Source organism: Penicillium verhagenii (genome assembly GCF_028828195.1).
Source record: "Penicillium verhagenii strain IBT 33310 chromosome Unknown utg000007l_segment0_segment0, whole genome shotgun sequence".
Taxonomy (NCBI): domain Eukaryota; kingdom Fungi; phylum Ascomycota; class Eurotiomycetes; order Eurotiales; family Aspergillaceae; genus Penicillium; species Penicillium verhagenii.
Window position 1 is genome coordinate 866,570 of NW_026643171.1, and position 27,447 is coordinate 894,016.

The 27,447-nt window shown below is 48.2% G+C and overlaps 13 protein-coding genes across 13 annotated transcripts; 8 read left to right on the forward strand and 5 right to left on the reverse strand.

Moving 5' to 3' along the window:
- Positions 1 to 2,834: 2,834 nt before the first annotated feature.
- N7466_006995 (ubiquitin carboxyl-terminal hydrolase) lies at positions 2,835 to 4,465 on the forward strand (the record flags this gene model as incomplete). The annotated part of the gene is made up of 2 exons (XM_057166384.1): positions 2,835 to 3,130; positions 3,217 to 4,465. 2 exons carry the CDS (start codon positions 2,835 to 2,837, stop codon positions 4,463 to 4,465), a joined length of 1,545 nt encoding a protein of 514 aa, XP_057019425.1.
- Positions 4,466 to 4,668: 203 nt separating this feature from the next.
- N7466_006996 (uncharacterized protein) lies at positions 4,669 to 5,568 on the forward strand (the record flags this gene model as incomplete). Its single annotated transcript, XM_057166385.1, has 1 exon — positions 4,669 to 5,568. One exon carries the CDS (start codon positions 4,669 to 4,671, stop codon positions 5,566 to 5,568), a length of 900 nt encoding a protein of 299 aa, XP_057019426.1.
- Positions 5,569 to 6,022: 454 nt separating this feature from the next.
- On the reverse strand, positions 6,023 to 7,252 carry rpn8 (proteasome regulatory particle lid subunit RPN8; the record flags this gene model as incomplete). The annotated part of the gene is made up of 3 exons (XM_057166386.1): positions 6,023 to 6,628; positions 6,720 to 6,991; positions 7,069 to 7,252. 3 exons carry the CDS (start codon positions 7,250 to 7,252, stop codon positions 6,023 to 6,025), a joined length of 1,062 nt encoding a protein of 353 aa, XP_057019427.1.
- Positions 7,253 to 7,773: 521 nt separating this feature from the next.
- adk1 (adenylate kinase ADK1) lies at positions 7,774 to 8,762 on the forward strand (the record flags this gene model as incomplete). The annotated part of the gene is made up of 4 exons (XM_057166387.1): positions 7,774 to 7,936; positions 8,012 to 8,064; positions 8,143 to 8,297; positions 8,354 to 8,762. 4 exons carry the CDS (start codon positions 7,774 to 7,776, stop codon positions 8,760 to 8,762), a joined length of 780 nt encoding a protein of 259 aa, XP_057019428.1.
- A 351-nt stretch (positions 8,763 to 9,113) lies between these two features.
- On the reverse strand, positions 9,114 to 10,489 carry N7466_006999 (Gfo/Idh/MocA family protein; the record flags this gene model as incomplete). Its single annotated transcript, XM_057166388.1, has 4 exons — positions 9,114 to 9,685; positions 9,760 to 10,290; positions 10,356 to 10,376; positions 10,459 to 10,489. 4 exons carry the CDS (start codon positions 10,487 to 10,489, stop codon positions 9,114 to 9,116), a joined length of 1,155 nt encoding a protein of 384 aa, XP_057019429.1.
- Positions 10,490 to 10,836: 347 nt separating this feature from the next.
- Positions 10,837 to 12,979, reverse strand: N7466_007000 (putative mRNA cleavage factor complex component Pcf11; the record flags this gene model as incomplete). Its single annotated transcript, XM_057166389.1, has 5 exons — positions 10,837 to 11,250; positions 11,318 to 11,513; positions 11,589 to 12,259; positions 12,315 to 12,737; positions 12,815 to 12,979. The coding sequence occupies 5 exons, from the start codon at positions 12,977 to 12,979 to the stop codon at positions 10,837 to 10,839; spliced, it is 1,869 nt and encodes a 622-aa protein (XP_057019430.1).
- An 815-nt stretch (positions 12,980 to 13,794) lies between these two features.
- On the forward strand, positions 13,795 to 14,297 carry N7466_007001 (uncharacterized protein; the record flags this gene model as incomplete). The annotated part of the gene is made up of 4 exons (XM_057166390.1): positions 13,795 to 13,935; positions 14,000 to 14,024; positions 14,086 to 14,095; positions 14,162 to 14,297. The coding sequence occupies 4 exons, from the start codon at positions 13,795 to 13,797 to the stop codon at positions 14,295 to 14,297; spliced, it is 312 nt and encodes a 103-aa protein (XP_057019431.1).
- Positions 14,298 to 14,886: 589 nt separating this feature from the next.
- N7466_007002 (putative microtubule binding protein HOOK3) lies at positions 14,887 to 17,537 on the forward strand (the record flags this gene model as incomplete). Its single annotated transcript, XM_057166391.1, has 7 exons — positions 14,887 to 16,262; positions 16,317 to 16,374; positions 16,435 to 16,511; positions 16,570 to 16,682; positions 16,735 to 17,117; positions 17,186 to 17,281; positions 17,352 to 17,537. The coding sequence occupies 7 exons, from the start codon at positions 14,887 to 14,889 to the stop codon at positions 17,535 to 17,537; spliced, it is 2,289 nt and encodes a 762-aa protein (XP_057019432.1).
- A 578-nt stretch (positions 17,538 to 18,115) lies between these two features.
- Positions 18,116 to 19,496, reverse strand: hem13 (coproporphyrinogen oxidase; the record flags this gene model as incomplete). The annotated part of the gene is made up of 2 exons (XM_057166392.1): positions 18,116 to 19,222; positions 19,287 to 19,496. 2 exons carry the CDS (start codon positions 19,494 to 19,496, stop codon positions 18,116 to 18,118), a joined length of 1,317 nt encoding a protein of 438 aa, XP_057019433.1.
- Positions 19,497 to 20,990: 1,494 nt separating this feature from the next.
- N7466_007004 (autophagy-related protein 8) lies at positions 20,991 to 21,546 on the forward strand (the record flags this gene model as incomplete). Its single annotated transcript, XM_057166393.1, has 3 exons — positions 20,991 to 21,080; positions 21,204 to 21,436; positions 21,513 to 21,546. The coding sequence occupies 3 exons, from the start codon at positions 20,991 to 20,993 to the stop codon at positions 21,544 to 21,546; spliced, it is 357 nt and encodes a 118-aa protein (XP_057019434.1).
- A 689-nt stretch (positions 21,547 to 22,235) lies between these two features.
- On the forward strand, positions 22,236 to 23,561 carry N7466_007005 (putative mitochondrial GTP/GDP transporter Ggc1; the record flags this gene model as incomplete). Its single annotated transcript, XM_057166394.1, has 7 exons — positions 22,236 to 22,320; positions 22,391 to 22,428; positions 22,482 to 22,523; positions 22,599 to 22,712; positions 22,785 to 22,918; positions 22,982 to 23,159; positions 23,226 to 23,561. 7 exons carry the CDS (start codon positions 22,236 to 22,238, stop codon positions 23,559 to 23,561), a joined length of 927 nt encoding a protein of 308 aa, XP_057019435.1.
- Positions 23,562 to 23,982: 421 nt separating this feature from the next.
- On the forward strand, positions 23,983 to 24,294 carry N7466_007006 (uncharacterized protein; the record flags this gene model as incomplete). Its single annotated transcript, XM_057166395.1, has 2 exons — positions 23,983 to 24,005; positions 24,117 to 24,294. 2 exons carry the CDS (start codon positions 23,983 to 23,985, stop codon positions 24,292 to 24,294), a joined length of 201 nt encoding a protein of 66 aa, XP_057019436.1.
- Positions 24,295 to 25,169: 875 nt separating this feature from the next.
- hsp70 (molecular chaperone Hsp70) lies at positions 25,170 to 27,071 on the reverse strand (the record flags this gene model as incomplete). Its single annotated transcript, XM_057166396.1, has 1 exon — positions 25,170 to 27,071. The coding sequence occupies one exon, from the start codon at positions 27,069 to 27,071 to the stop codon at positions 25,170 to 25,172; it is 1,902 nt and encodes a 633-aa protein (XP_057019437.1).
- Between the last annotated feature and the right edge of the window lie 376 nt (positions 27,072 to 27,447).

Here is a 27,447-nt window from a genome sequence, read left to right on the forward strand (position 1 = left end):
TGTACGATGTGGACATGTTCTCCAGCATCAAAATCAATAATTCACATAGACGCATCGCATGATTTCATGGCCCCTCTCACAGTTGGAGAAAGGGAAAATAAAACCGGGGCAACGGTCTCAAGGTGGGTTTTCAGACCCGAAGCGAAGATGATCCATGCCGATCCCCGTGGTCATTTCTCCTAGCCGATAAAGGGTAAGGTGAAGTCAAGGTTAGCGGGACACGGTAGCTTAGGGTAAAGTTGGATATACCAAGTACCCCTACTTACTACTGTAGGAGGGGTTATGACGGACTTCTCACGGGTAAGAGAGGGGAAAGCTTTCCCATGCCTGTTTACACCACCTGAGTGGTCTCTATCTTGACTTTCGTTGCAGTTCAAAAGCCAACTTCTCCACTCAGTGGAGACCAAAGCCAACGTTCGATCATCGGAACTATGACTTAAGTGGAAGTGACCGAGGGGAGCTGGTGGCGCAGGATTTCTGCTTCTATTTACATATTTCGTACTCCGTAGTGATCGCCTGAAATGTCCGACACATCCACTTCGGACCCAGTTGGGCTTTGTATCCTTTTTTTTCTTTTCTTTTTTCGTTCTTGAATCCGACTCGGGTTTTTATTTGGGAGGAAATGGGAAGGGGGGAGTTTGTTTTCTCCAATTTCCCTGACGTTTCAATTGAAATTGAATGCTCCCTGTGGCTTTTCGGTTTGTACCTCGGGTTGGGTTTGGAGGCGTTTCTGCCCTATGGGGGGTTCATTTCCCATACCGTAAACAAGACCCTCAGTTCTCCTCACTGCGGTCCACGTTGAACAATTTACTCGGAAGGCCCGAGAACGACGGGGACGAGGGGGTTCCACTTTTGAGATCATAAGGTGGCAGAGCTGAATGAGTGGCGCCCAACCGTTTGGATGGGGCAGTGCGCGCGCAACGGTGGATCTTCGGTAGACGCGAGGAACGCTGCTGTCAAGGGGGCAAAAGGATAAAAAAAAGTTACATAAAATCAGTTAAAAAAAAAGGATAAGAAAGAAACCGAGAAATAATAGAGAAAAGAAAAGGAAAAAAAAAGAGAAAAAGAAAAAGAAACAAAGCTAAAACGACCAGATGATACACAAACCTTTGACCAACAGGGGGACCTGGTTCCGGTCAAAGTTGGATAGATCAAAATGCTGGAAACGGGAGACGGGGCCGCCAGACAAGGCTGGATGTACGGAGTAAGCCCAGAGAGAGAGATCGCCTCACTCGGCTTTGAGACTCGGCCGGATCTCATCGAGGTTTGGCACCAATCATCGTCATCATGAATTGAGTGCTTTTTTCGTCAGGTTGCGCTCCACCTTGAACCTGAAACACGCTTAGTCCTGTGGGGGTTGGTGGGGTCGCGGAAAGTGCGAGCTTCAAAGGTGTACAGATTTAAAGAATAGAAACTCAGGAAATTAAGGAAAAAGGAAAAAGGAAAAAGAAAAGGTAAAATCAAAAGGTTCGTTTTTTTATAGGAACCAGTTCATCAATCCACTTTCCAGCCAAGTCAAGTAAGCACTTGAGTTGAGTAGTACAAGAAGTACAAGAAGTACAAGAAGTACAAGAAGTACAAGAAGTACAAGAAGTACAAGAAGTACAAAGAGAGTAGGAGGATCTTATCTAGTTACTATGTAATATATTAGTAATTATACCAGTAGATACCATTGATACTGTTAATACGGGCGTTGAGTCATTCTGATTTCAAGCCCACGAGGTATACGGCATACACATCAAATCAAGTATCAAACGAGGTCGATCTCTGAGACTCTGACGTTGATACCTCACATTGTCGAGTGCAATTAAAGGAGCCAAATTGGAGATAATTTCTTTGTTCTAGACTCAACCTGTCAGAGATTCTGGACCATTGCGGAGTCTTTGCTCCAACCACGGGAAGGACTTTCTCCACTATAAGGAAACTTGAACATGAACTTCAAATTCAAAGAAATTATGGAAAGTGATGGAAACGGAAATGAAGAGAGATCAGGATTGATCATTGAATACACGTGTGTGGTCCAAATGGAAGTTGGAAGGACCAGTTGACTTGGAAACTTGCAGAGTTTGGGCTTCTTTGAACCTCTGGTGGTTCTAACTCTACCTACTCGTATGTAACCTAGTACATCTTGGCTTTTCTTTCTATGATTAGACCAAGTCCTCTATCAATCTCGGTATGGAGGTTTCCTCGAACTAATAGTTCAAAGTTCAAAGTCGGCGCTTTCTTTATCTAATCACTTTCGAGTTTCTTTTATACAAAAATTAAACTTGGTCGCTCTTTGTTCAAAGAATATCAGATTCCAAGACTAGGCCATTCCTCGGCTTATGACAAAAATGAACTGAAAGAAAAGAAAAGCCAAGCTGACAAGTATTCGAAAATAGAACTCTTTCACTTCAATGCGTTTCATGGGTCTTGGGATTAAAAGAGAACACTGACTTACCCAGAGGTATCTTAACATAAAGTCGTTATGGTCAATCCGGAAGAATCGGAAATTTGCAATCCTGTCAATTGTTTACTCTTCACAGCTGGCCTGGTCACTTCTACCTATTATTTTCTACTGTATTGTGTTATCTTTATATCTGACCACCTGCACACAATGTCTTCTACTATACCACGGGTAAGTCAAAGAGAGAGGGAGGGAGAGAGAGAGAGAGAATATAGAGTCTCTCCAGGGTCTTTTGAAATGGGGAGAGAAGAAAAAAACCAAGTTCTAACATTGTACTCTCTTGTAGTTTACCGGTAATCACCATTGGCCCGCAGGATTATCAGCGGCTACTCATGTCGGCTTTCCGAACCGAACAACTGTAGACTGTTATAAAATTGTGACATTCCAGATGCTTCTTCACTGGCCAGCATTTCTAAACTGGCTGGATTATTATAAAGATCAACACTGCGAGAAAAGGGGCATCTGTATCTTAGGAGCGGAAGCTCTTCCATGCAAACTATGCCAGTTTCGTGAGCTGGCTAGCATCTACTGGGGTACTGTTGATGGAGATCGTACTGAGAAGTTCACTGCTCTGACCAAATTGATTGGCTCGGAGTGGGGTGCTCCCCCGAGGGTCCAACAAGATGTGGCAGAGTACTGGCCTGAAGTTTACCGGCAGCTGAGGAACGAGACTCGGAGTTTCTTGTGAGTGGTGTTGACTCTTTTTCATCGTGATCCATCCAGATGTCCAATATACATTTTGAACTGACCCAAGAAACACATTTCCTTAGTAAAACCGATCTATTTGGCCTCTTTCGCTTGTCCAATGTCACTGTCAGACAATGTCATGGTATGGGTGCCTGTAGGCCCCAATATACCGAGACTGAACTAGATATGTTGCACGTTCAATTTCCCGATGCTCCCATTAAAGGAAAGGCAAATACAGCCCAATTGGGTGACGCCATTTCAGAGTATTTTGAACAGAGAAAACTACCAACCAAGTGCGGTAGATGCCACAATGACCGATATGACCACGAAAGTTTCCGTCGGATTCCCGAGTGCCTCATGGTACATGTTAATCGGATCGGAACGACGGCTCAGGGGAATCTATTCAAGATCAACAACCCAATCCAGATCCCACTGGATTTAATGTTTGATGCTTCATGCTTTGACCCACGAGTCACCATCGATGACAATGTCGTCTATGAACTGACTTCCGTCATAATGCACAAAGGTGAACCTAATTCGGGACATTATTATATCTTTGCTAAAGGGCCCGGCTCAAAGTGGGCTCTTCTTGACGATGAGGATGTGACTCGCGTCGATGGATATGACGCCTGGGCTGGAAGGAACTCCAACCAGTGTCGCGCCTACATATTCGGCTTTCGTCGCCTCGCGGTGAATCCAACCCACCAGAGGATCGTCTATTCGGATTCTTCATCGGAGGATAGTCGCGTGAAACATGTCCAAATTGAAAAACAGGTGGGACAAAATGAGAATGGGGAGAGTGAATGGGAGATTGCCGATTCTGCAGTCTCCGAGGAGTTTGATGACTTTGACGAGGAACCAAGTGCCTTCAGGATGAAGTTTACCTCTGGTGGCGAAGAGTCGATGGTCGTCAAGGCCAATGTTGTAACCGAAGGATCAATGGAGAATTTTAGATTCCCAAATGAGGAGGGCCTTTTGGAACTCAGCTGGTATGACCAGGATGATAATGTCATCAAAGCCTTCAACGTCCAAGGAGTACTAGAGCAAGGTCTTCCCAGTGCTTCCAGATACAGAGAGTTGTACAGTGAAACTGCATCTATTGAGGCGATCAAGTCTACCAAATCCAAGGATTCGAACAAATCATCCCCGAACAAGCCTGGTGCCAAAAAAGGCAAGGCTCCAGTTGGCGCAAAGCCCAAGGGCGAAGAGAAAAAGAAGCGGACTCGAGGTTCTGTAGCGGGCATGATAGAGGAAGTCAAACAGGCATTAAAAAACGAGAATACGAAGAAGGGGAAGCAGGTGAAGCAGGCGATGCCCTACGGATTCTTTTGAATGTTGTCAATGTTACATACCTGGTGTGTTTTTGGGGGAGTTTTGCTTTTGCTTTTATACATGTATATGGTTGTTTTCGAGCACTTTTATCAAGTACTAGTTTTAGTTTCTGTAGTTGACATTCTATACATATGTATGCACTTCAATTTTGATCGATTCATTCGAGATTGGGAATGTATGTATTCAAGTACTTCCATTTCAAAATGATGCTTGTTCATACGGTATATGTCATCCACTCCCGCCTTCAACCCTGCAAATCCACAAATCCCGAACTCCAGGAAAACTTCGACCACATGGAGGCTTCAACCCCACAACAAATTCCACCCACTGCAATATTTGTGGATAATTTGATCCAGGAATTGGCCGAGTTTCACTCCCTCACCACTCATACCGATGAGCATGACCCGCCAAGAACGCAAGGGCCTCATGAGAGGGAACAACCAAACCCACTCTCAGGACTTCCGGCATCAAACATCATAAGAGTCAAGCCACTAATGCTTACCTTACATTGCTTATTCTCCAATGACCTACTTCCAGCCCTGGACATCCTGGACCGCAGGCTCGTGCGTCGCCTGGTACGCGAGGAGAGAATCAAAATAACCACATCGCCCGGACAAGACGACGGCTTGACAGCAGAGCACCAGAACACGGAGCAAGCAGAAACTTCGTACACAAGTACCCATAAGTCTCCGCCAGAAGATATCTTCTTTGTCATATCCGCTTCAACTGCCCCACTCCACGGGACTCCATCGTCTGCCTTCCTTACCCAGGAACTTATCAAAGGGTACGAGGTCCGCTTGCATGCGTGGGCTTGTACCTGTCCCACGTTCACCCTCGCGGCATTTCGTGACATTCAGTCCAGAACGGGTGTCTCTGAAGAACCTTATTCTGGCTCAGGACTACGAAACTGTGAACCCGGTTGCTATCCATTTGGTGGGACTCTCACCTGTGTCACGGACAGGGGTTCACCCCCGGTTTGCAAGCATATATTAGCTTGTATTCTGCTGGCTAGATGTCCTGGCCTGTTTGGGGAAATTGGAGATGACGGGCACCCGGTTTCTATGCAAGAATTGGCGGGTTGGTGTGCCGGTTGGGGCGGATAAGTGGCCACGGCGCATGAACGCTCTAATTGTGCATGCTCTGGGCAGTCGACCACTGCCACTTACTACTAGTTGCATACAATGCTGTGCATGGTAGTACTGCCAGTGTGGACGGCATTTGCCTTTCGCCTTACATGGTGACCAGTTGAGGTCACTGATCCTTGAGAGGGGATTTCGGCTTTTTTTTTTTTTTTTTTACGATGTCAGCTATATTTCTCTCAAACAAGCCAACTACCAGAACTACCACTACGATCGGATGAAGGATGAACCTGTGCTGATGAAAGCACACAAGGAAGCAAAATCTGCCTACTCCTTCAGCTCAAGTACCTCAACATGGTAGCTTTTCGAGTCACATCCTTGGATTATCCGTACTATACACTGCCAAATAGCAGTTCTAAGCGGTCATATCATATCGACGGGGATTAAATTCTCCAATCTAAAACAGGTGAAAAGCATTTTAGCTCTTCTTCTTGCTCTTATCAGAGGTGTCCTGCTCCTCCTTCTGATCGCCACTAGTCGATCCATTGGCTTTCTTGGCTTCCTTGTCACCCTTGCCCGCATTCAACTCCTGCTCTCGCTTAGAGTCCGTTTCCTCCTGCTGCTGCCTGTTTTGAATCTTGTTCTCGATCAGGTCGTGGAATGCAGTGATCGCGCGGATCAAGCTACTGATGTAAATGGCCATGAGCTGATCATTAGTCTTCACACTCATTGCCCGAGCAAGCTCGCTATTCTCAATCTGTGTCTCCTGGCCACTGATTCCCGGTGTCTGGGCTGGGGTCGAGAGGTTGGGGAGAAGGTTGAAGACGTCTTGGAGGTGACCCAGAATAGCGTGGTTGACCGGGAGCTCATGGTCGAGGACTTTCTGGAGGTATTGGCCGATATCACGTAGTCGCAAGTGCAACCCTTGCAATGATTGCAGCTGTGAAGTGATGCGTGTGGAGAGTGTGCCAACTGCGACATCTCTGATATCCCGGAGAAGGTGTTCCACACCAATTTCCTCCGCTTCTTCGGCCTCGATTATCGATGGTGTATGCACAAAGGTCTTTGAGGTAGTAGTTCCGTCCTATCACGATGAAAAAAAAACACGTCAGTTAGTTTCATGTCGACTTGATAAGGCATGTTTGAGTAGAAAATCAACAAAGAGAGTGACGTACATCCTTGATCTCATCAACCGCAAAGTAGGCATCTGTAGGAACACCGACCTCCTTGGGTTGCACATCGACAATGACCAAAAGAGGGTTGGGGGTGTATTTCTTGAAGAGTTCATTGATCTCCAGATCTGAGGCGCGTAGCTTAGGGCCGGAGTGATACCAGCCAACAAGCTTCTCACGGGCATTGATCTTCTTGAACATATCTCTCATCGACTCGACGAAGTTGTGGTCCAGGAACCAGACCGATGGATCCTTTTCATCTTCCTCGAACGGTACTAGATGTAAACGCCATGGTAAGCTTGCTGGACACCATGAACCTGGAACATCACATTGGATGCTTTGATATACATACCTGCGAAACTGTTGGATACCCGCACATTGTTGCCGGAGTTCTCGCCTAGAAGCACACCAACTACACGCTTCCGAGTACCCTTAGCTGTTCGCCCATAGTGGTCGGCGACAGAGAGCAGCACTAGCGGAGCAACCGTGACGCTGCGGTTGACGAGGGATAAGGTGTCCGCCGTGGTGGCAGGCATGATGAGAAGGGTATCCGACGAGGAGATGTGATAGGTAAAGAATCTAAAAGAGGTCCAAGAAAATATAAGATAGCCGGATGGAAGGATAGACGCTGAAGGGTGAAATTGAAGGAACTCCGTAACAGGGCGATGATGCTCTGGAGAGAGAGAGCTTCGGTGTTTGCGCCACTGCGGCTGGTGGTCTTAGGTAATCCAAGGCTGGTGTTTGTAGGTTTTTTTTTTTCTGTTTTTTTTTCTGTTTTCTTCTCGTTTTATTGGTTTTATTTCGATATATTTGATGAAAAGAAATGATGGGATTGGTTTAGTAAATGATTTAGAAGAATTGTCTGGCAATGTATTCAACATATTTGAGTGTTCAATATACATGTGCAGCTTAGAACCCCATTGTAGTTACGTAGCATTGCCAGCCTCCGAACCTCGGGCGCTAAGTCTTAATTCCTTTCCGTTTCCCCGGCTCTTCCTCTTCCAACCACAAACACATCTTCCACCTTTAAACGCCCCCTCTCCTCTCCTCACTCACAATGGCTCCCATCACCGAAGATACCGTCTCCAGCCTCAAGGACACCATCGGCAAGCTCGAGTCCAAGGTTGTTGAGCTGGAGCAGCGTCTGCTCAATGGCGGCGAGAAGCCCAAGTCTTTGACTGAGCAGATGCGCATTATCCTGATGGGACCCCCTGGTGCTGGTAAGTACTCCCTGGTCCAGACACGGAAGGCCACGAACAAAGTCAACCAATGTACAGTTCATTGACGCGTCACAGGCAAGGGCACTCAGGCCCCCAACATCAAGGACAAGTACTGCGCATGCCACTTGGTACGTTGTCGCAACAATCGTCTTCTCCAAACACCCCAGAGACTTTGTCATGTTAACTAATCATTGCTATCGGAACAGGCCACCGGAGACATGCTGCGGTCACAGGTCGCCAAAAAGACCGATCTCGGAAAGGAAGCCAAGAAGATCATGGACCAGGGTGGTCTTGTCAGTGACGAGATCATGATTGGCATGATCAAGAGCGAGTTGGAGAACAATGCTGAGTGCAAGAACGGGTAAGATAATACTGGATTTGCCGCTTATATCCGGCCGACTGACTCTCAATGGATAGTTTCATCCTGGACGGTTTCCCTCGCACTGTTGCTCAGGCCGAGCGCCTGGATGAGATGCTTTCTGCCCGTAAGCAGACTCTCAAGCACGCCGTTGAGCTGCAGATCGACGACAGCCTGCTCGTTGCCCGTATCACTGGCCGCTTGGTCCACCCTGCGTCCGGCCGCTCTTACCACAAGATCTTCAACCCTCCCCAGGCCGATATGAAGGACGATATCACTGGCGAGCCCCTGATCCAGCGCTCCGACGACAACGCCGAGACCCTCACCAAGCGTCTCGCCACCTACCACGCCCAGACCTCCCCCGTCTGCGAGTACTACAAGAAGACCGGTATCTGGCGCGGCATCGATGCCAGCCAGGAGCCCGGCCAGGTCTGGAAGAGCCTTCTTGGTGTTTTCCACAAGAACTAAATGTAAAGTTCTTAATTTGGGAGGAAAGAGTTTAAAAAAAGGTTTCCCATTCCCGAAAATGGCAAAAGAGACTTGTTAATCTGGCTCTGTGATGCTCACCGGTTTTCTTTTGTTTGGGTTCGGTCTGGAGAGCATCCTAAAAAGCTAGGATTGACATGATGTCCAGCATATAGACGAAGTAATCTGTCTCCTGTGGCCCTGTATAGTATGTGTACTTTGGTACCCAATACAATGTTATAAATATACTGTTATTTGCATCGTAGATAAGCCCATACATAAAGAAAAAACGAGTTCAGCCAAAACTGTTTGATTCGGGAATATCCAATATATGTACACAACGGGAAGCCCTTTCTACAGCTGAAGGGGGTACTTGGTCGACTCGATTGACTTAGGATACTTCAGCCCACCCTGTCTGCGCACCTCGTCCATAACCTCCATAATCACAAGACTTTCCTCCCAAGGCATTCCCTCGCTCTCCAACTTGCCATCTCTCAAGCACCGGGCAACCTCATCAGCCTCCCAGTACATGCCACGGCCCTGTGCTGGGAACGAGAATTCAACCTCCCGAGTCTCACCGAGACCCTTCTTTGGGATAACGCGATACCGGGTAGGCTGGAAGGGAAGTCCAAATACCTGAATCTCACCCTTATCGCCCTGGATGCGGATCGGGGGACCGGAAGTGCCCTTCTCATCCGGATCATTGGAAACACGCATGCTTGTCATAGCAATGCCCTGCGAGTGCTTGACATGAGGACCATTGCATGGTGTAGAAGTAGGGAAATTGAGCAGAATAGTGGTGGATTCATCAGACCCCGTCAAATGATAGGGAATAATTTGTGATGTGACGATGGGTGCCTTTCTTTGATCTCGAGGAAGAGTGTGATAGAGCGCCTGGAAGACCCAAGTGAGAGAATAAATGCCCACTTCCAATTTGGAAAAATTACATAGTTAGCACAACCCCATTTTTGAGTGCAAAGAGTTCAAGCCCAACACTTACAGTCCAATAGCACACCACCAGCCAGATCAAGGTTCACCATGCGGTTTTCAGGACCCCATTTATTTTCGGGGTCATCACTGAAACTTGTATCGGCGATGACCCGGTAAACCTCACCAATGGCTCCCTGCTGGATAAGCTGGCGCACTTGAACACTCAACGGGAAGTAGCGAGTCCAGACGGCCTCCATGAGGAAGAGATTCTTCTGGCGAGCAAGTTCGCATAAGATCTTGGCTTGATCTACATTGACCGTGAAGGCCTTCTCACACAGTACATGCTTGCCTGCCTCGAGAGCCAACCGGGCATTTTGATAGTGGTGAGAGTGTGGTGTGGCAATGTATACGACATCCACGTTAGGGTTGGCAACAAGCTCCTCATAAGAGCCGTATGCGACACAGGGTGCTGGAATCCCAACGTCCACGATAAATTGGTCTGCCCTATCTTTAGATGAGGATGAAGCGACAGCTGCGACTTGGTGGGAAATATCCGAAGCATCACGAGTCGCGGGGTCCTTGAGAAGGTCAAGGACGAATGCTATTGTATCAAGCATGATCAGCCAAGCTCTACTATTGGTATTATATCACGGAGAGTTATCTTACTCTTTGCGATACCACCCGTGGCTGGAGTTGGATGTATAACTTTGGTCAGCAATTGCCTATTTCTCTGTATAGATTTTATTTGAAGAAAGCCTCGAGTTCATACCCATGATACCCCATCGTGTCAGATGTGCCATTATGTATGAAGATTGCGTCGGAGGGTTGTGATTTTGAAGCAAGAATTTAATAGAGAATTGAAGCTATGTTCAGGAGAAGGGAAAGATAAAAAGAGTACAAAACGAAGTAAGGTAAAGGAGTAAATGATATGAGGGGTGTTCAAGTGGGGAAAAGAACAAAACCGCCAAACCACAGAAACCACATTTGAGACCGGAGATGCACCGAGCGGGGCACAAAGCAACGTCATGGTGCTACGATACGTAAAATAATAATATGTATTTGCTTTGCTTTTTTTTTTTAGGATTCCGTCTTAATACGAACATGAGACCCAGGAGAGTGAATACCCTAGAGAGAAGAGGAATGGGTGTTAGTAGTGACCAATAGAGGAAAACTTCTGAGATGAGATTGAACCAACCTCGGCTTTTCGCTTGCCAAGCACTGAGTCGGGAGTGGCTGTTCGTTGTTGAGGAGTGTAACTACGTGCAGGTGGGCCATCCTTGGTTACCTCGTCGTAGCAGCTGGCATGGTAGATTCGACTATTGACAGTGACTGCGTCCTGCCAGATCCAGTCTTGCACTTCTTCGGACCACGTCGATTCGAATTTCTCCTGGCAAATGGGACACGGGGTATTGCGCAGTACAGCATCGTTAGGGGCTCGAACCCACTGCTTCGGTGGGCCTTTCTTAGTGTCATTACTATCAGCACCTGCAGTGCCTTCCGCAGTCGTCTCGGCATCTTCGGTGCCTTGGTCGTCATCGACCTCACGAGACTGAATCCAGTCCTGTTGTTTACCATTAGTCTGAAATGTCGGGGAGATCAAGCCAAATCATATCAAGGAAAATACGTACCCCTTCATCGACATACCAGCTGCGAGTCTGGGCTCGCTTGGTAGCCTCAACCATGCGCTGGTTGGTTTTGAAGTGCCAGTCCAAATGGCGGGCTTTTTTCTCGCGGCCCTCTGTAGTGGCCGGGAAACGGCGGCCGCAGGTTCCGCACCGATTAGATTTCGCATCGTACAGGGAAACAACGAGCGCCATTCGAGGACTAAATTAGTAAAAGTGAGCACACATACATTCACATACGTGCATGAAGGGAGTTGATGTCGGGTCCAACACTTACATTTTCATAGAGGCAGTATTCATGGGAACCGTGGATGATGAGCCGACTGGAGTAGACGTCTGAGGAGTCGCAACCGGTGGGGTAGCTCGTAGTTGACCAGGGATGAAAAATGGCAAAGATCCCGGGGGTGGTGTTCCGTTCGATCCCATCGTTGGTGGAGCTGATGCAGGAGGCAAAAGCCCTCGTAAACGGAGAGCGGCGATAATGGGATTATCGGCCAGTTGTGGGGTATTGTTGGCGGGAGGAATCTGCGGCATTGAAGGGAGAAGGTTGGGAATTTGGGGAGGTGGCGTGGGTTGTTGACTCATGGCAGTAGCTTTAAGGAGCTCCGCGATCGTTTCGGAATTGAGCATATGTGGGAACGGTTGGGATGTAGGTTGAGTTGGAGGTGTTGATGCCGGAGGAGCTGGGGCAGGATTGGGAGCCTGGAAAGGTACTGGCTGTGGAGGTTTAAACGAAGAGAGTTGATTTCGAACAAGTTTGCGCTCCTCAGGAGAAAGTTGCTGGCGCTGCATGATACCTTGGAGATCAAGCAGTGACTTGAGTCGCTGTTGACTCATAGGATTGAATGGACTGTTCGCAAAGTCGTTTCGTGCCGACGCGATCAATGCCTCCAGGTCCTGATGCAGAGCCATTAATTCCATATCTTGGCGTTGTCCTTGCGGTGGTGTCTAATGTGAATGCGTTAGTACAGACTTGGGGGGAAACATATAAAATATTCCATACAGCAGTTCTTGCGAGGCCCCCATGATTCGCGTAAGGCTGGTTTTGGCGAGACATGCCCGGTGGAGTGGGGTTATTGGCCCAACTTGTTGGCGTTACGCTACCACGACCGCGATTAATATCCGGTTGACCTTTCAGCCGCTGTGAGTCCAAAAATGCCGTGCGGGCCTTGATGAGAGCGTTTTCAATATCACGGGTGATCTGGGGCGGGAAGACCGGGCGTGTGTCCAGCGAGCCCGCGGCGGGCTCCTTCCAAGTCTTGAGCATCTCATCCAGTTTGCGGCGAGTGGGCGAATCAACGAGAGTGTACGCATTTATAAAGGTCTGGAACATCCTCCGTCCCAGGAAAAGAGTGTAGGGGGTTCCAACATTCTTGACGATGGAATCAACTACATAAAGAGCGGGCAACTTCTGCGGCGGCGGGATCTACTGCACAGTCAGAGAATCCAGACTACGCCTCGGAAAATGGGGGGGGGGGGGGGGGGGGGGGGGCAGACACGTACAGATCGAATGTGATCTTCCAAAACTTTGGAGATGGCCTCTGCATGTTCGGTATTCTCTTTGGCGATGACAGTCAGATTGCTGATCTGAAATCGATCGTTGGTGATAAGATCCTCCAAGGAACTTTTGTAGTCCTCTGCTACCTCATCGGAAATCGAGTTTGACATGATGATGGCGGTTGCGATGGTTGGTGGAATGAGGTGGAGCGATTGCTGGAGAGTGAGATGATTAGTAGTTTGTGCAGTCCAGCACCAGTCTTTTGATATGCAATATTTTTTCGTCTTCTTTCACGTTCAAGTTTTCTTCTCGATGTTCTTCTCTCTGGCTTTTGCTTTTTTTTCTTTTCTTTTCTCAGTTCCTCTCAAATTCCTTCTTTTTGTTCTTGTCTTTTGGGTTGTTTGAGCCTGCGAGAGGCCAGAGGTCACTATCAACAGAATTGTCCTTCCTAGACCGGGTGATCCACGAAGTGAAATCGCCGGGACCAACACAAGATGGAGAGAAAAGTCGGATATTGTAAAATGCTTGCTAGCTATCTTGCAGAATTGAGAGAGACAACAACATAAACTTCAATGTAGACCCTTTCCCGCAAATTGGTTTCCTTCACGTCAAGATCAATTGAGAGGAGATGCAAAGCCGATTGGGGCAAAATAAATGAGGCCAACCGCGGAAAAACCACCCAAGTTCAACGTAGATTATCAGAACAAAAGAAGAAAGGAACTTGAAGACGAATGCAACGCTGTAGTGAGGGATAACAAGAAGAGAAAGAGAGAGAAAGCGGAGAGAGAAAGGGATTCTCCAACTCGGAAGGTTTGAGCCGCCGGGGTCATGTGATCCCCCTCCTCAATGACGCATTTCCCGTTTTCGACTTGGAAATGTGAATCTGATTGCCTAAACATTTGTCTTGATATTCGACTGAAGATACATATTCCATCTCTCTACTTTTATTCTACTCCATAAGAAATTACCTCACAACTTGACTAACATGAAGCTCTTTTCAATCGCCTTCATGGCTTTGCTACCTCTGGCGCTGGCCGCCAAGTCGCTCAAGTCCGTTATCGTCACTTTCCCAAAGGGAACTCCCTCCAATGTCATTGCTGATGCAAAAAATGCACTGGTAGCCTCGGTGAGCTATATGGATTATCTCCAGCCTTTATATGGCTGAAACTAACGCAGTCAACTTCTTACAGGGTGGCATCATCACTCATGAGTACAGTAAGTTTCCTTCCTCGGCCCGATTTCCGCCCCAAGATTGTCCTCGCTAACTGTTGGATAGCTCTGATCAAGTACGCCTATATCCTCCCCCATATATCGCCTCGCCTTGTCTCTAATATCTAATTCCGCTTTTCCAGTGGGTTCGCCGCAGAGGCTCCTGTGAATGCTCTTCAGACACTTTCCACAGAGTCTACCGAGTATAAGCCGATCATCGAGGAGGACAAAATAGTAACCGCGAACGGGGAATTCGAGGGCCAGGAACATGAGTTCTAAGGGCTTCAAGGCACTTCTTCTCGGGATCGGAAGGGATTTAATCTCCGACACCAAAATGGCACCTGAATAACATATGACAAAACATCGGCAGGGGGTCATCTTGATCAGTGGTGATATTCCCGAGAAACTTTCATCGGAGGGCGCATTCAATTTATATCATGGGTTGGGGGTTTTAAACATATTGGTTTTGGGTCCATTTTTGTGTACCCCGGAGTATCCTTCACAGCTGCAGTACAAGTACAGCTTAAAGCCGGGAATCTTGATTAAGGGGGGAGCTAGATTCGGAGTTTAATTTGATTTGATATCTCTGGATCGTCTGAATAAACTCGTAGTATGAACATTTCAATGTTGACCACACTTGTATGTTGCAAGGTGCAGCTTGTCAATGTACTTATTGAGAGGTGTAAAGGTCCAGCCAAAAATCGGGGGACGATCATTCCCCCCCGCTAGTGACTCGGCGCTCTTCGTGGCCCCCGAACGCGCTCGCGTGGATCCGCAACTCTCCTCCCAACTCCCCTTCTGCCCAGGGGATTACAAATGCTGCACCCTGTATCCATTCTTTTTGTCGATTTGAGAGATCTCATTCGCCATGTCTGCGGAACATAACGTGACCAAGGTTCTGCTGGAATGGATCAACAGCTTCTCCCTGGGCAAAACACTTCGCGCCCCGGAGGAATTGACTGACGGTATAATCCTATGGGAGATCCTCCAAGATATTGACCCGCAATACTTCCTCGACGAAATCCCCGAGCGCAACCCCGACAACCACTGGGTGGCCAAATGGCAGAACCTCAAACACATTCATAAGCTCCTGTTAAGCTATATTCGACACCAGAATGATGAGTCGCTTCCGTCCGGTCTCGATCCATCCCCAGATCTCGAAGCCATCGCGGAGAAAGCCTCTTCAAAAGAGACGAATAAATTACTGAAACTCCTGCTAATCGCGGCTATCAGTTCGCCCAACGCGGAGACATACGTGCAGACCCTCCAGGAATTGACCACTTCGACCCAGCAGGGTCTCAAGGATATCATCGAGGAGGCACATAACGGACAGTACGAGCCCCTACACGCAGCAGACGAACTCCGGGAAGATCTAGCGAAGCGAGACCACCCGGTGGATCTAGAGCTGCAATTCGAGGAGCGGGTCGGGAAAGTGCTTGCGGAGAACGATCGTCTATCGCACGAGAAGAAAGAGCTGGAGAAGGCACTGGAGGACCTACATAATCGGCTGGCACGCTTGCAGGAAAACAACGATACTCTTCAGAACCGACTCGCCTCCACCGAAGATCGCCTGGTGACCTTGAAGTCCGGAAAGGGTGATCTGGGTTTCAATGCCAAGGCATTGGAGAGCAAGACTCGACAACAAGATGATCTCATCGCATCCCAAGAGGCGAAACTTACCGCTGCCCAAGATGAAGTCGATAGCCTCCGCATGAGCGTTGAGTCATTGAAGGTCAAGAACCAGCGGTACCAAAAGTTACAGGATGATTATGATGAACTCCGGACGGACCGAGATCAATTAGCGCGGAAGGCAAATGCGGCCGAGAAATACCGCCAGAAGCTGCAGGCTAGCCAGGACTTTGAGAAAGAGAACCAGACTTTGAGGAATCAGATCAAAGATCTCCAGCAGCAGCTGAAGGAGTCCGACTCGCAGCAACGATGGACCTCGGAACACGACGTTGAGCTGGAAGAATACCGCAAACTCCTTCCCCGCATTGAGCAGGAATGCAATGAAATTCAAAACCTCAAAAAGCAACTTGAATTTAACAACCATGCGCTCACTGAACGACTCGAGAGTGCGGATGAACAACATGAAAGAGACGATGCCTTGATCAGTGAACTACGGGAACGCCTCCGAGAGTTGGAGGGTCTGCCCAGCAGTCCTTCACCAGGTTCTGAGACACCTAAGATGCAAGGCACATTATCGAAGGATTTTGAATCCATGAGCATGAAAGATTCTCACCTGTGCGTAATCTCCAAGTCCTCACTGTGGATTTCCCCCGACTAATCAAGGCACAGTAAATCCGACAACGACGATCTAAAGCGAGAAGCGGATTCAGTCAAGGAACAATCTGCCGTGAGTTCTCCGTCTCTGTAATCATTTATATATACATCTTTTTTCGCTAACACCATTCAGCCTGGATCCCATACAGAGGGCTTTTCAGAGAATTTCAATGCATCGGTGCAAATCGCTCGCTCCAACTCCACACAAAGGTATATTGTCCATTTTTTGGGGTTATTGCCGTCTAATCGTTGCTGACTACGCCCGCAGTGAGGAATACTGGAAACTATACGAAACTTATACTGGGACCTTGAAAAGACTTGCGGAGATTCAAGATAGCCTGGAAAGCACTAAAAAGGACCTTTCCGACGCACAGAACCAGAGTATGTTATGATAACTCCCATGGATGAATAATAAAAACTAACGAGAGCCTAGTTGGTTTTGTCGAACTCGAAAAAGCTGATATGTTCCGTGAACTTGAAGAGCACAGCTCCGCTGAGTTGGCCAAGCTCCGTGGCGACTGGGGTAATCTCACCCAAAATCTACACCATCTCGAGGCGGAAGTGGACGCAAGCCAAACATTGGTTCGCGAAGTCTGCGCCGAACGAGAGGAGTTGCGTAAAATGCTTGACAACAAGCAGAACGAGATCAGCGTTGAGGACCAGGAAGTCATGAATGAGATGCAGATGCTGTTGGGTGAATTTGAAATCCATAACAGCGAAGGTGGTGAAATTCCTCAGAAATCAAGCTTCGAGCTGCTAAAGCAGTGCGCCGGGGTCTTGGAGAAGAATGTTGAGCGTCTCGCTCAGCGTGCAGAGGTCAGTTTCCATCCATTTTCTTTTTCTCCGCAACAAGAATGCCATGCTAATATTTATCCGATCTACAGTATATTCAGCAACAGAACGAACTCATCAAGTCACTTCGAGAGAGTATGAAGAACTACGAGGAGAATTTGGACGATGGTATTCCCAAGGAACGTGAAGTAAGTGTCTATGAGGATCCCACCCCTTTCCAATGCAGAACAACATGCTGATCTTGTATTCTTCCTGAAGATTGAATTGCAGAAAACCATCGATGATCAAGCCAGAGAGCTCAGCCTTGTGAGCTCGGCCTGGTACCATCTTCAGACTCGGTGGCAGAATAACAACATGACCATCTCACGCTATCGACAAGGTGCGAGTATGACAGACCCACGAGGTTGGTTGGCCAAGCAAAGAAGCGCAGTTGCTGGTCAATAAGGTCACTTTGAGAGCATATATATGCACATTACTTGAGTCGCTTTTGTTTTCATTTGTGGTTTATTATGCACATATAGGATTACGTGTATATTCCATTAGATCCCCTTTTATACCTAATGTTTGGTCTTATAGTAGGCCTTATATGGTATATAGTTGATAGAATGCATGTTTTTTTGGTTTACTGTGCATATATATGTGGATGTACATACATTGATTGACGTTTCTGTTCAAATATTTGCTCCCTTGTGGCCTGCGCAGGTGCTACCTCCTAAGATGCCTTGGAAGTCACTGGATCCGAATTGATTCCGATGCATACCTTTTTTTCGATTGAATATACAGATGAGCCACCTGCAACGGTGGATGCTGACAGATGATGGATGGAAACATTGAATATGCAATATAAGATTCTACTTTTGAATATATTTGCACGGATGGTGAAGTAATGTACATGAGAAGGGGCATCATATGCCTCTCCAGGTAATAAGACAATGACACATCAAAAATTATGACGAGATTAAACAAGTTTCAAGGTCGATCAGCGGAGTTTCCAAGGCACCGAATCAAGAGGCGCGTTTCAATCATGCCCACTGTCGGGGGTGTTTGAGAACGTCGATGATCTCTTTTTCGCTGGTCTTATCATCACCCAGATCCTCTTCATCAACATGCATGCTTTCAGTTCTCGTGCCAGACACTGGGTCCATGTAGGCCCAGCTGGCGGTACGTGGGAGACTCATGAGGATACTCTCAACACGGGCGTTAGGGGTCCGCAAACCGAAGCTTGTGCCACGGTCATAGACCAGATTGAATTCGACATAGCGTCCACGGCGCAGCTGTTGCCATTCCTTCTGGGAAGGAGTGTAAGACATATCCTTTCGGCGTTCAATGATGGGCACGTAGGATGGCAGGAAAGAAGCCAAGCCATCCGACACAAAGGAGAACAAGGTCTCCTGTGGGTTGGAAGATGAGCTGGAAGAGGATTGGAGGAAGTTGGCGTCAAGATCATCGAAGAAGATACCACCGACACCACGGCACTCTCCACGGTGGGGTAGGTAAAAGTACTTGTCACACCAAGCCTTGAACTTGGGGTAGTAGGTCGCATCGTGGCGATCACAGACATCCTTGATGGTCTTGTGGAAGTGCTGGGCATCCTCGGGGAAGAGGTAGGTCGGGGTGAGATCGGTACCACCGCCGAACCACCAGTTCTTGTCACCGCTGATAGGATCCTTGGGGTCTGAAGTCTCGAAGTAACGGTAGTTCAGATGCACGGTGGGAGCCATGGGGTTATGCGGGTGCAAGACAAGGGACAGACCAGCTGCAAAGAAACTGAGCGAGTCGACATCGGCGCCTACGAAAGACTTGTGATCGGCACGCATCTTTTCGACAGCGGGCCGGGGCAACTCGCCATAGACAATGGAGACGTTCACACCCGCCTTCTCAAAGACATTGCCGTCCTGCAAAACGCACGAAATACCACCGCCACCGTTAGGACGTGTCCAAACGTCTTGCTTGAATTCCATGCCATCGATTTTGCTCAATTCCTCGACAATTTTTTGCTGGTGATCCTTGATGAGCTTCTCCATTCGAAGGCGCATGGGGGAAGACTCGGTGATGGACGATGAGTGCTTCAGGGCCTCGTCCAACTCCACAATGGACGGGGAGTCAAGGTCGGTGATTTCGCCGGTGGCCTATAAGCGCATATGTCAGTAAATATTTCACATGCAATTGATTCAAATCCTCAATTATTCGTACCATGGAGTAAATGATCGCGCCAATGAAGGGTATGCCGATGGCAAGTCGTAGGTAAGGACGCCACACGGTAAATTCTTGCTGTCTCTTGGGGCCCTTTCCTGTAGCATAACCCCGAGCTGGCCCCCCAGCACTGCGGCCCACGCCAAGAGCGTTTCGAGCTGAGAACTGTGTTAATGTCCTCCGCAGAGGCATGAATGATCGCGACGCCATTTTCGCGACGGATGTCGAAGGGTGTTGAGTGCGCGCAACGGGTGTTTAAAGGCTGAAATCCAATTGAAGCAGTACCAATGCAAATTTATAAATAGCAAATGCAATTGGTCTCGAAGTAATCAGTTGATCACCCAGGGCCTGTTCATCCAGAAAAAGCTATGGGCTTGACATCAGGCCACCGGAGGATGGTGAGTTTGCTCCGTTTGCTCCGATGAGATAAGCGATAAGATGCGACCGGTGATTGGTTGCCAGATACTTGTCCTACAAGTGTGCATATATAGGAAGTACTCTTGACTATTGACTGAGTCGAAACTATTATTGTGCTTATTTGGTGTTCTTTAGCTAAGATTGAAAGGTCTTGCCTATATGGGTACTAAGTATTAATACATACCAGCAGCTAGATATAAACTGCTCAGTAGTAACATATGTAGGAGATAAAGTCGAAGAGTATCAAAACATGCCGAGTAAATGATACCAGTATAACTTTGCACTCAGATTGTCGGCCCTCAGGTGTTTTCAATAATCAATGACTTTCCTCGCCTCTCTTGATAGACTTGTGTAGGATAGTATGAATGTAAGCTCTCTGATCTAGTAGACGTGTAGAACATGATAATTCGGCTCGACCTAACTCTTTATAACGACTAATCCAGATGAGAAGATAAAGTGGAAGATATGTAGAAGGGAGGTAACATTATGCAATAAGTTCTGCTCAATCCCAAGGCTGAATGGTACGATTAACCTTGAGGCGTAAAAGTCGTACTGCAGCCTGGACCAAGAGTCACTTGGTGGAGCATTTAGGTGGAGACGCTAAACCATTACCGGGGGGTTGTTGGAGGAGGCGCTTGCACTTGTTATGTCTACCTAGACATTTGTTCCACTAAGAGTCATTGTTGCTACATTTATTCTCTAGGCAGTTGTAGATCTTGACTATTGGTCACTTTGACTTTGTTAATGCAACAGAAATCAACCTGCAAGAAAGAAAGTCCGAATATACTATATAATATACTAGATCTTTATCGTCTTTACTACTATGGGTTCTGTATACGGATAACCGCTTATCAGTGGAGAACCCATATTTTGCCGTTAGGTGTACCGAGGGTCTGACAACGAGGGTCTGGTTTGAGTAGCACCGGATTATTGTAAAAGAGAAATCAAAAGTCTTCATTTATTTCCCCTTCACCAGAATCAACTTGAAGCCGTGTAAGAATTAGTTAATGAATCTCAACTGCAAGTGACTTGATCCCCGTGACTGTGTATTGACGCGTGCCTCACCGCCTCACCGCCTCGTGATGAGTGCTCTTAGTAACGTCAGCGGGGGTTTGCCCAGCTTGCCCTTTTGTCATCACCCCTCTCTCTTCCATCTCTCTCGATCCCCTCGACACTTTCCCCATCAACCGTGACACCGTACCTTTTGATCACCACTTCTTCCCTCCTTGGGATCTTACCTCTCTTCCCTCCACCAAGACCCGCTTGGCTTATCAGCCCTTATCAACTATGCGATCCAAGTTCAAGGACGAGCACCCCTTTGAGAAGCGGAAGGCTGAGGCCGAGCGCATCCGTCAAAAATACACTGATCGCATTCCAGTGAGTCGTCCCAGGGTCTCTGGTGGCTTTGATCGAAGTGTTCAGGCTTTGCCTGCCATGTCCTTGCCACCACTCCCCTTCCCCTCCTCACCGCCTCTTCCAACTAACGACTTCCCCGTATAGGTCATCTGCGAGAAGGTTGAGAAGTCGGACATTGCCACCATCGACAAGAAGAAGTACCTTGTACCGGCCGATCTCACTGTAGGCCAGTTCGTCTACGTGATCCGTAAGCGCATCAAGCTCTCTCCCGAGAAGGCTATCTTCATCTTCGTCGATGAGGTTCTCCCGCCCACAGCCGCTCTGATGAGCAGCATCTACGAAGAACACAAGGACGAAGATGGTTTCCTGTACATCACGTATGTTACCTCCCCTTATCCGTCTGGTATTAATCCTTGACGAAAGAGACCATTTCCTAACCTGATGCGTTCCTAGATACTCCGGCGAGAACACTTTCGGTGACCTTTGAAAGGTTGACATATATGGCTATCATCTGCTATACATGTACTGCAAAGATTTGGACTTTTCGATTTGAATCTGTTACGGACTCAACATTCGAGAACCTTTGCAAGGGATGTAAGCGGGTGGAAACCGGCTCAATCTTGGGATTCTGGTTCTCTTTAATCGGCATGCGGCGTTTCTTTGGTGTTGTGCACATCCTTTTTCCATTCTTCTTCTTCTTCTTTTGTGCCATTTTATTGCTTGGCTAATCTGCCCATTGCTGAATGAAAATCAACTTCTAAAAAATTATTCCCTGATGTTTTGTGGCTGGACTCTCGTTCCTGAGTGGGTTCCTTTCCCCATATGGAGGAACAAGAAAATCAGAGATGCCGGGTATTGTGGGGGACCATAGAATTCCACATTCGACTTAACTCATATACTTGTATGCTTAAATTTGCGAGTCAGTATTAAAGTGATCTTAATTTTTGAAGCATAAACAAGTGACTTTTCAATGAAGAGAAGTCGACGTAAATAGAACAGAAGCACGACTAGTAGTAAATCAGTAAATCAGTTGAGAGCGATAACGATGGATCCCACGCTTCTCCGACTCCGGACCCCGATCGGGATTAGCGCCCCTCGCGCTCTGATAAAATTTACAGGCACATGTTCCTGACGCATTTACACTGCATATCTCTTTTTTCCCCTAAATCCCAAAAAATGTCTCCCGCTCTCGCTGCCGGTGCTGGCGCCGCCTCCAACGATGTCAAGAAGGAATCCGCTGTCGCCCGTCTTCTTGGTTCCGGTACGAAACGAGCCCCTTGCCATTGCGCAGAGATCCCCGAAATGTTAACAATGCTAACTCGACTCCGTAGGCTCTGCTGGTATCGCTGAGCTGGCCGTCTTCCACCCCGTAAGACCCAGCATCACCGGAACTGATCCGATTGTAATACTAACATATCTCAGGTCGACACCACAGCGAAGCGGTTGATGAGCAACCAGACTCGGGTATGTTGAGACACTCCGAATCCCACGAAACTACTTGCGCCATGGACATCACTAATTCAAGTGCCTTCTTCTTAGATTGCCAATGCCACCGAATTTAAGAAGGTCGTCTTCAAGGAGTATGCCGATGCCCCCTTGGGCCGCAAGTTCACCTCTATGTTCCCCGGTTTGGGCTACGCTGCTTGCTACAAGGTTGGTGATTCTGGAAATTCCGACAGGAAAGAAAGGCTCTGGATGCAGTGAGCTGATTCATCTCGAAAACAGGTTCTTCAGCGTATCTACAAGTACGGTGGTCAGCCTTTCGCCCGTGACTACTTGGCTCAGCACTACGGCAACGAGTTCGACAATGCCTTCGGAAAGGGCAACGGAAAGGCTATTATGCACGCCACTGCTGGCAGGTGAGAGACCATGTCACAATATATACCTCTCGTTTTTCATTTACTGACCCCTGGACTTTTTAGTTTGGTCGGTATTGGAGAGGTCGTTCTGCTTCCTTTGGACGTCCTGAAGATTAAGCGTCAGACAAACCCCGAGGCCTTCCGTGGCCGTGGTCTTGTCAAGATTATTCAGGATGAGGGTATGGGTCTGTACCGGGGTGCCGGCTGGACTGCCGCCCGGAACGCCCCTGGTTCCTTCGCCGTAAGTGGCCTCATTCGTACTTATTTGACAGAAAAAAAAGGACCCACTCGCTTACAACCACACTAGCTCTTCGGTGGATCTGCCTTTGCCAAGGAATACATTTACGGCTTGGCCGACTACAACAAGGCCACCTGGGACCAGAACTTCGTCGCCTCGGTGGCCGGTGCCAGTGCTTCGCTGATCGTCTCGGCTCCCCTGGATGTGATCAAGACCCGTATTCAGAACCGCAACTTCGACAACCCCGAGTCCGGATTCCGCATTGTGTCCAAGATGCTCAAGAACGAGGGTCCCTGGAGTTTGTTCAAGGGCTTGACCCCCAAGCTGCTGATGACTGGTCCCAAGTTGGTTTTCAGCTTCTGGCTGGCACAGACTTTGATCCCTGCTTTTGGTCAGGTTGTATAGAGGTCACATACATAGAGAGTCTTTTTTTAGCCTTGGCGTTCTTCGACAACTCCCCCCTTCTCGGAAAATCTTCTCTTCTCTTTTTTGTTCTTTTCGGGTCTTTCGGGCCTTCCCGGCTCCTCCAGGGACTTGTGTATTTTTCCCCTCTCATATACATGCTTTATTTTCTTCCGATGGGGTTTAGAGCAATAGTCAAAAGAAGAATCAAACAAGCTCAAATTAATTTCCCATTTTTCCCCCATGTCTACAAAAAGTACATGTCACATCTTATATTTACTAGTTCTTCCCAACGTGGACGTTTGGACTCTGGAGATTATCTTTAATCACGTGATATCCTTTACATTTCCCCGAAAGCTTCCCCGATACTTCAACATCTAGCTCCACCTCAATCTCACGAACCAAACCACACTCTTAGATTATCATGGCTGCCTACCTCCTCTCCCGGTAAGTAAGAGACCTAGCGCTTCGAATCCAATCTACCATTGATCAACTGCCACCCTTCCAACCTCATATCATTTATCGAATCCCGCTCATCATCTCTTCTTCCAATCGCAGAGTAGGTGACCCCATCTTCGCCCTCACAATGGGCGTTGCCGCCGTCATGTCCCGAATCCGCCGTGACCAAATAGAACAAAACCCCTCGAGAGCATCAGAAATCGGATACGGAACGGTGGTGCAGCTCGGACAGCAGCGATTGCAGCGGTGGTGGAACGGAGACTACCAAGATCTATAAGCATTTCGCAATAAGGGCTTAGGCTACCTTGGTTTTAGATGGATGACACTGCAAATCCATTGTCTGTTGTTCCATGATTTTGCACAGGATGGGGATCTTGGCGTTGGGGGTTTATAACTGCTGTATGGAAATGACCAAATTTCCATGTGTATCATCATTCTAGTAAGCTCTCTGTCGTTGAGTTTTAGATGTAGCGCTAACGGTGTATCTTATATCAGCCTGCTTTTTGCTTCTTTTCGGTTGGTAGAGCGCCCGTGCTCTTAGGATTCTGATTCTAAACCAAAAGCCTGATTTGTATGAAGATATCCTCGAAGCTTCGGGATCAATACTATGGTTGTATAATATTTAAACGAAATCAATGAGACTACCGAAAGGTGAGACTTGAGAATAAAAATTTCACCATACCTTCGAATACCTACGTATTATGTACTTGGGTATATGTACTCTCTGGAATGCACTATGTCCACAGTACTTAATACTACATACTAATACGTACATACGATTTCGGGTTCATTCGCTTGGCTTGGCCAGTCACTTGGCATTGAAACCATACGCGGACAAACATAACACATATTGATTGGACCATATTGGAAATAAATTTAACCCAGACTAGCATTCGACTACTAGTTGGTACCAACAAGCCGAGACTACTTTAGGATCATGTTTACAAGGAAGATAATTAATTAATAAAAATTTTGAAATTGGCTAGGACTTTTCTTTTCCTAGAAAGAGATAAACTTTGTATCTATGCAATCATTCGCAAAAAAGGAAAACTCAATATCCCATAAAGTCGTAAAACAAGACATTCGAAAGAGAAAAAAACAAAGGGAATCCAAGGAGACACCGTTTAGAAGCAAGAAACTAAAGCGAGACGCTTAGTCGAGCTCCTCGGGCTTCTCCTCAACATCATCGGGCTGGCGGGCACCACCGGCACCGGGGGCACCGGCAGCACCACCGTAGGCAGCGGAGATGATGGGGTTGGCAACACCCTCAAGCTCCTTCTGCTGGGACTCGTACTCGTCCTTCTCGGCAGTCTGGTTGGCGTCCAACCAGGAGATGACCTCGGAGATCTTGTCCTCGACCTTCTTCTTGTCATCCTCGGAGATCTGGAGCTTACCCTCGGAGAGAGTGTTCTTGAGGGAGTAAGCGTAGGACTCGAGACCGTTCTTGGCCTGGATACGTCCAGACTCAGCCTCATCCTCGGCCTTGTACTTCTCGGCCTCAGCAAGCATGCGCTCGATCTCCTCCTTGGACAGACGACCCTTGTCGTTGGTGATGGTGATCTGGTGGGACTTGCCGGTACCCTTCTCGACGGCGGAGACGTTCATGATTCCGTTGGCGTCAAGGTCGAAGGTGACCTCAATCTGGGGAACACCACGGGGGGCAGGGGGGATACCAGTGAGCTCGAACTTTCCGAGCAAGTTGTTGTCCTTGGTGCGAGCACGCTCACCCTCGAAGACCTGGATCAGGACACCGGGCTGGTTGTCGGAGTAGGTGGAGAAAGTCTCGGACTTCTTGGTGGGGATGGTGGTGTTGCGCTTGATAAGGGCAGTCATGACACCACCGGCAGTCTCAATACCGAGGGAGAGAGGGGCAACATCGAGAAGCAGGATCTCGTTGGTGGACTTGGAGGAAGTGTCACCGGACAGGATAGCGGCCTGGACGGCGGCACCGTAGGCAACGGCCTCATCGGGGTTGATGGACTTGTTGGGGTCCTTGTTGAAGAAGTCGGAGACAAGCTTCTGGATCTTGGGGATACGGGTAGAACCACCGACCAGGACGATCTCGTGGACGGAGGACTTGTCGATCTTGGCATCACGGATGACACGCTCAACGGGCTCCATGGTGGAGCGGAAGAGGTCCTGGCAGAGCTCCTCGAAGCGAGCACGGGTGATGGAGGTGTAGAAGTCAACACCCTCGAAGAGAGAGTCGATCTCGATGGAGGTCTGGGCAGCGGAAGAGAGGGTACGCTTGGCACGCTCGCAAGCGGTGCGGAGACGACGGAGAGCACGGGCGTTGGTGGTCAAGTCCTTCTTGTGCTTGCGCTTGAACTCGTTGACGAAGTGGTTGACGAGACGGTTGTCGAAGTCCTCACCACCAAGGTGAGTGTCACCAGCAGTGGACTTGACCTCGAAGATACCCTCCTCGATGGTCAGGAGAGACACATCGAAGGTACCACCACCAAGATCGAAGATGAGGACGTTGCGCTCACCCTCCTGCTTCTTGTCAAGACCGTAGGCAATGGCAGCGGCGGTGGGCTCGTTGATGATACGGAGGACGTTAAGACCGGCAATGAGACCGGCGTCCTTGGTGGCCTGACGCTGGGAGTCGTTGAAGTAGGCGGGGACAGTGATGACAGCGTTGTTGACGGTGCCACCGAGGTAAGCCTCAGCGGTCTCACGCATCTTGGTGAGGATCATGGAGGAGACCTCCTCGGGGGTGAACTGCTTGGCCTCACCCTTGAACTCAATCTCGATGACGGGCTTGGTGTCCTTCTCGATGATCTTGAAGGGCCAGTGCTTCATATCAGCCTGAACCTCAGCGTCGGTAAAACGACGACCAATGAGACGCTTGGCATCGAAGACGGTGTTGTGGGGGTTCATGGCGACCTGGTTCTTGGCGGCATCACCGATGAGACGCTCGGTGTCGGTGAAGGCAACGAACGAGGGGGTAGTACGGTTACCCTGGTCGTTGGCAATGATCTCAATGCGGTCATCACGGAAGACACCCACACAGGAGTAGGTGGTACCCAAATCGATACCGACAGCGGGAGCCATTGTGAATGTATGTGTGTGAAAGATGGGGGAGTCGTTAAAAAAGGAAATTCGTGGATTGGACTCCGAGTAGTGTACAGAGTAAGAAGAGAATTAGTGGAGGGGGTATTGAAGAATTGTGAAGTAGAGAAAAAAAAGGAAGAGAAGTGAGAGCAGCGAAATCCTCCTATATAGTGAGCGGTGAATTGTACAGAAGCTTCTAGCAGGGGAGCTTCCATGGACATCCATGGGTTTCCATGACTTTCGATGCCCCAGCAACAGCACCAATTCTGACTTCATGAAAGGGCCCGCTGGTTCCAGATGGGGCCAGTGGATTCAGTCTTTGTTCTACCAGTTACAAGTTTCTTCTTAATGATTCTTTATGTGTCAATTCTACTTT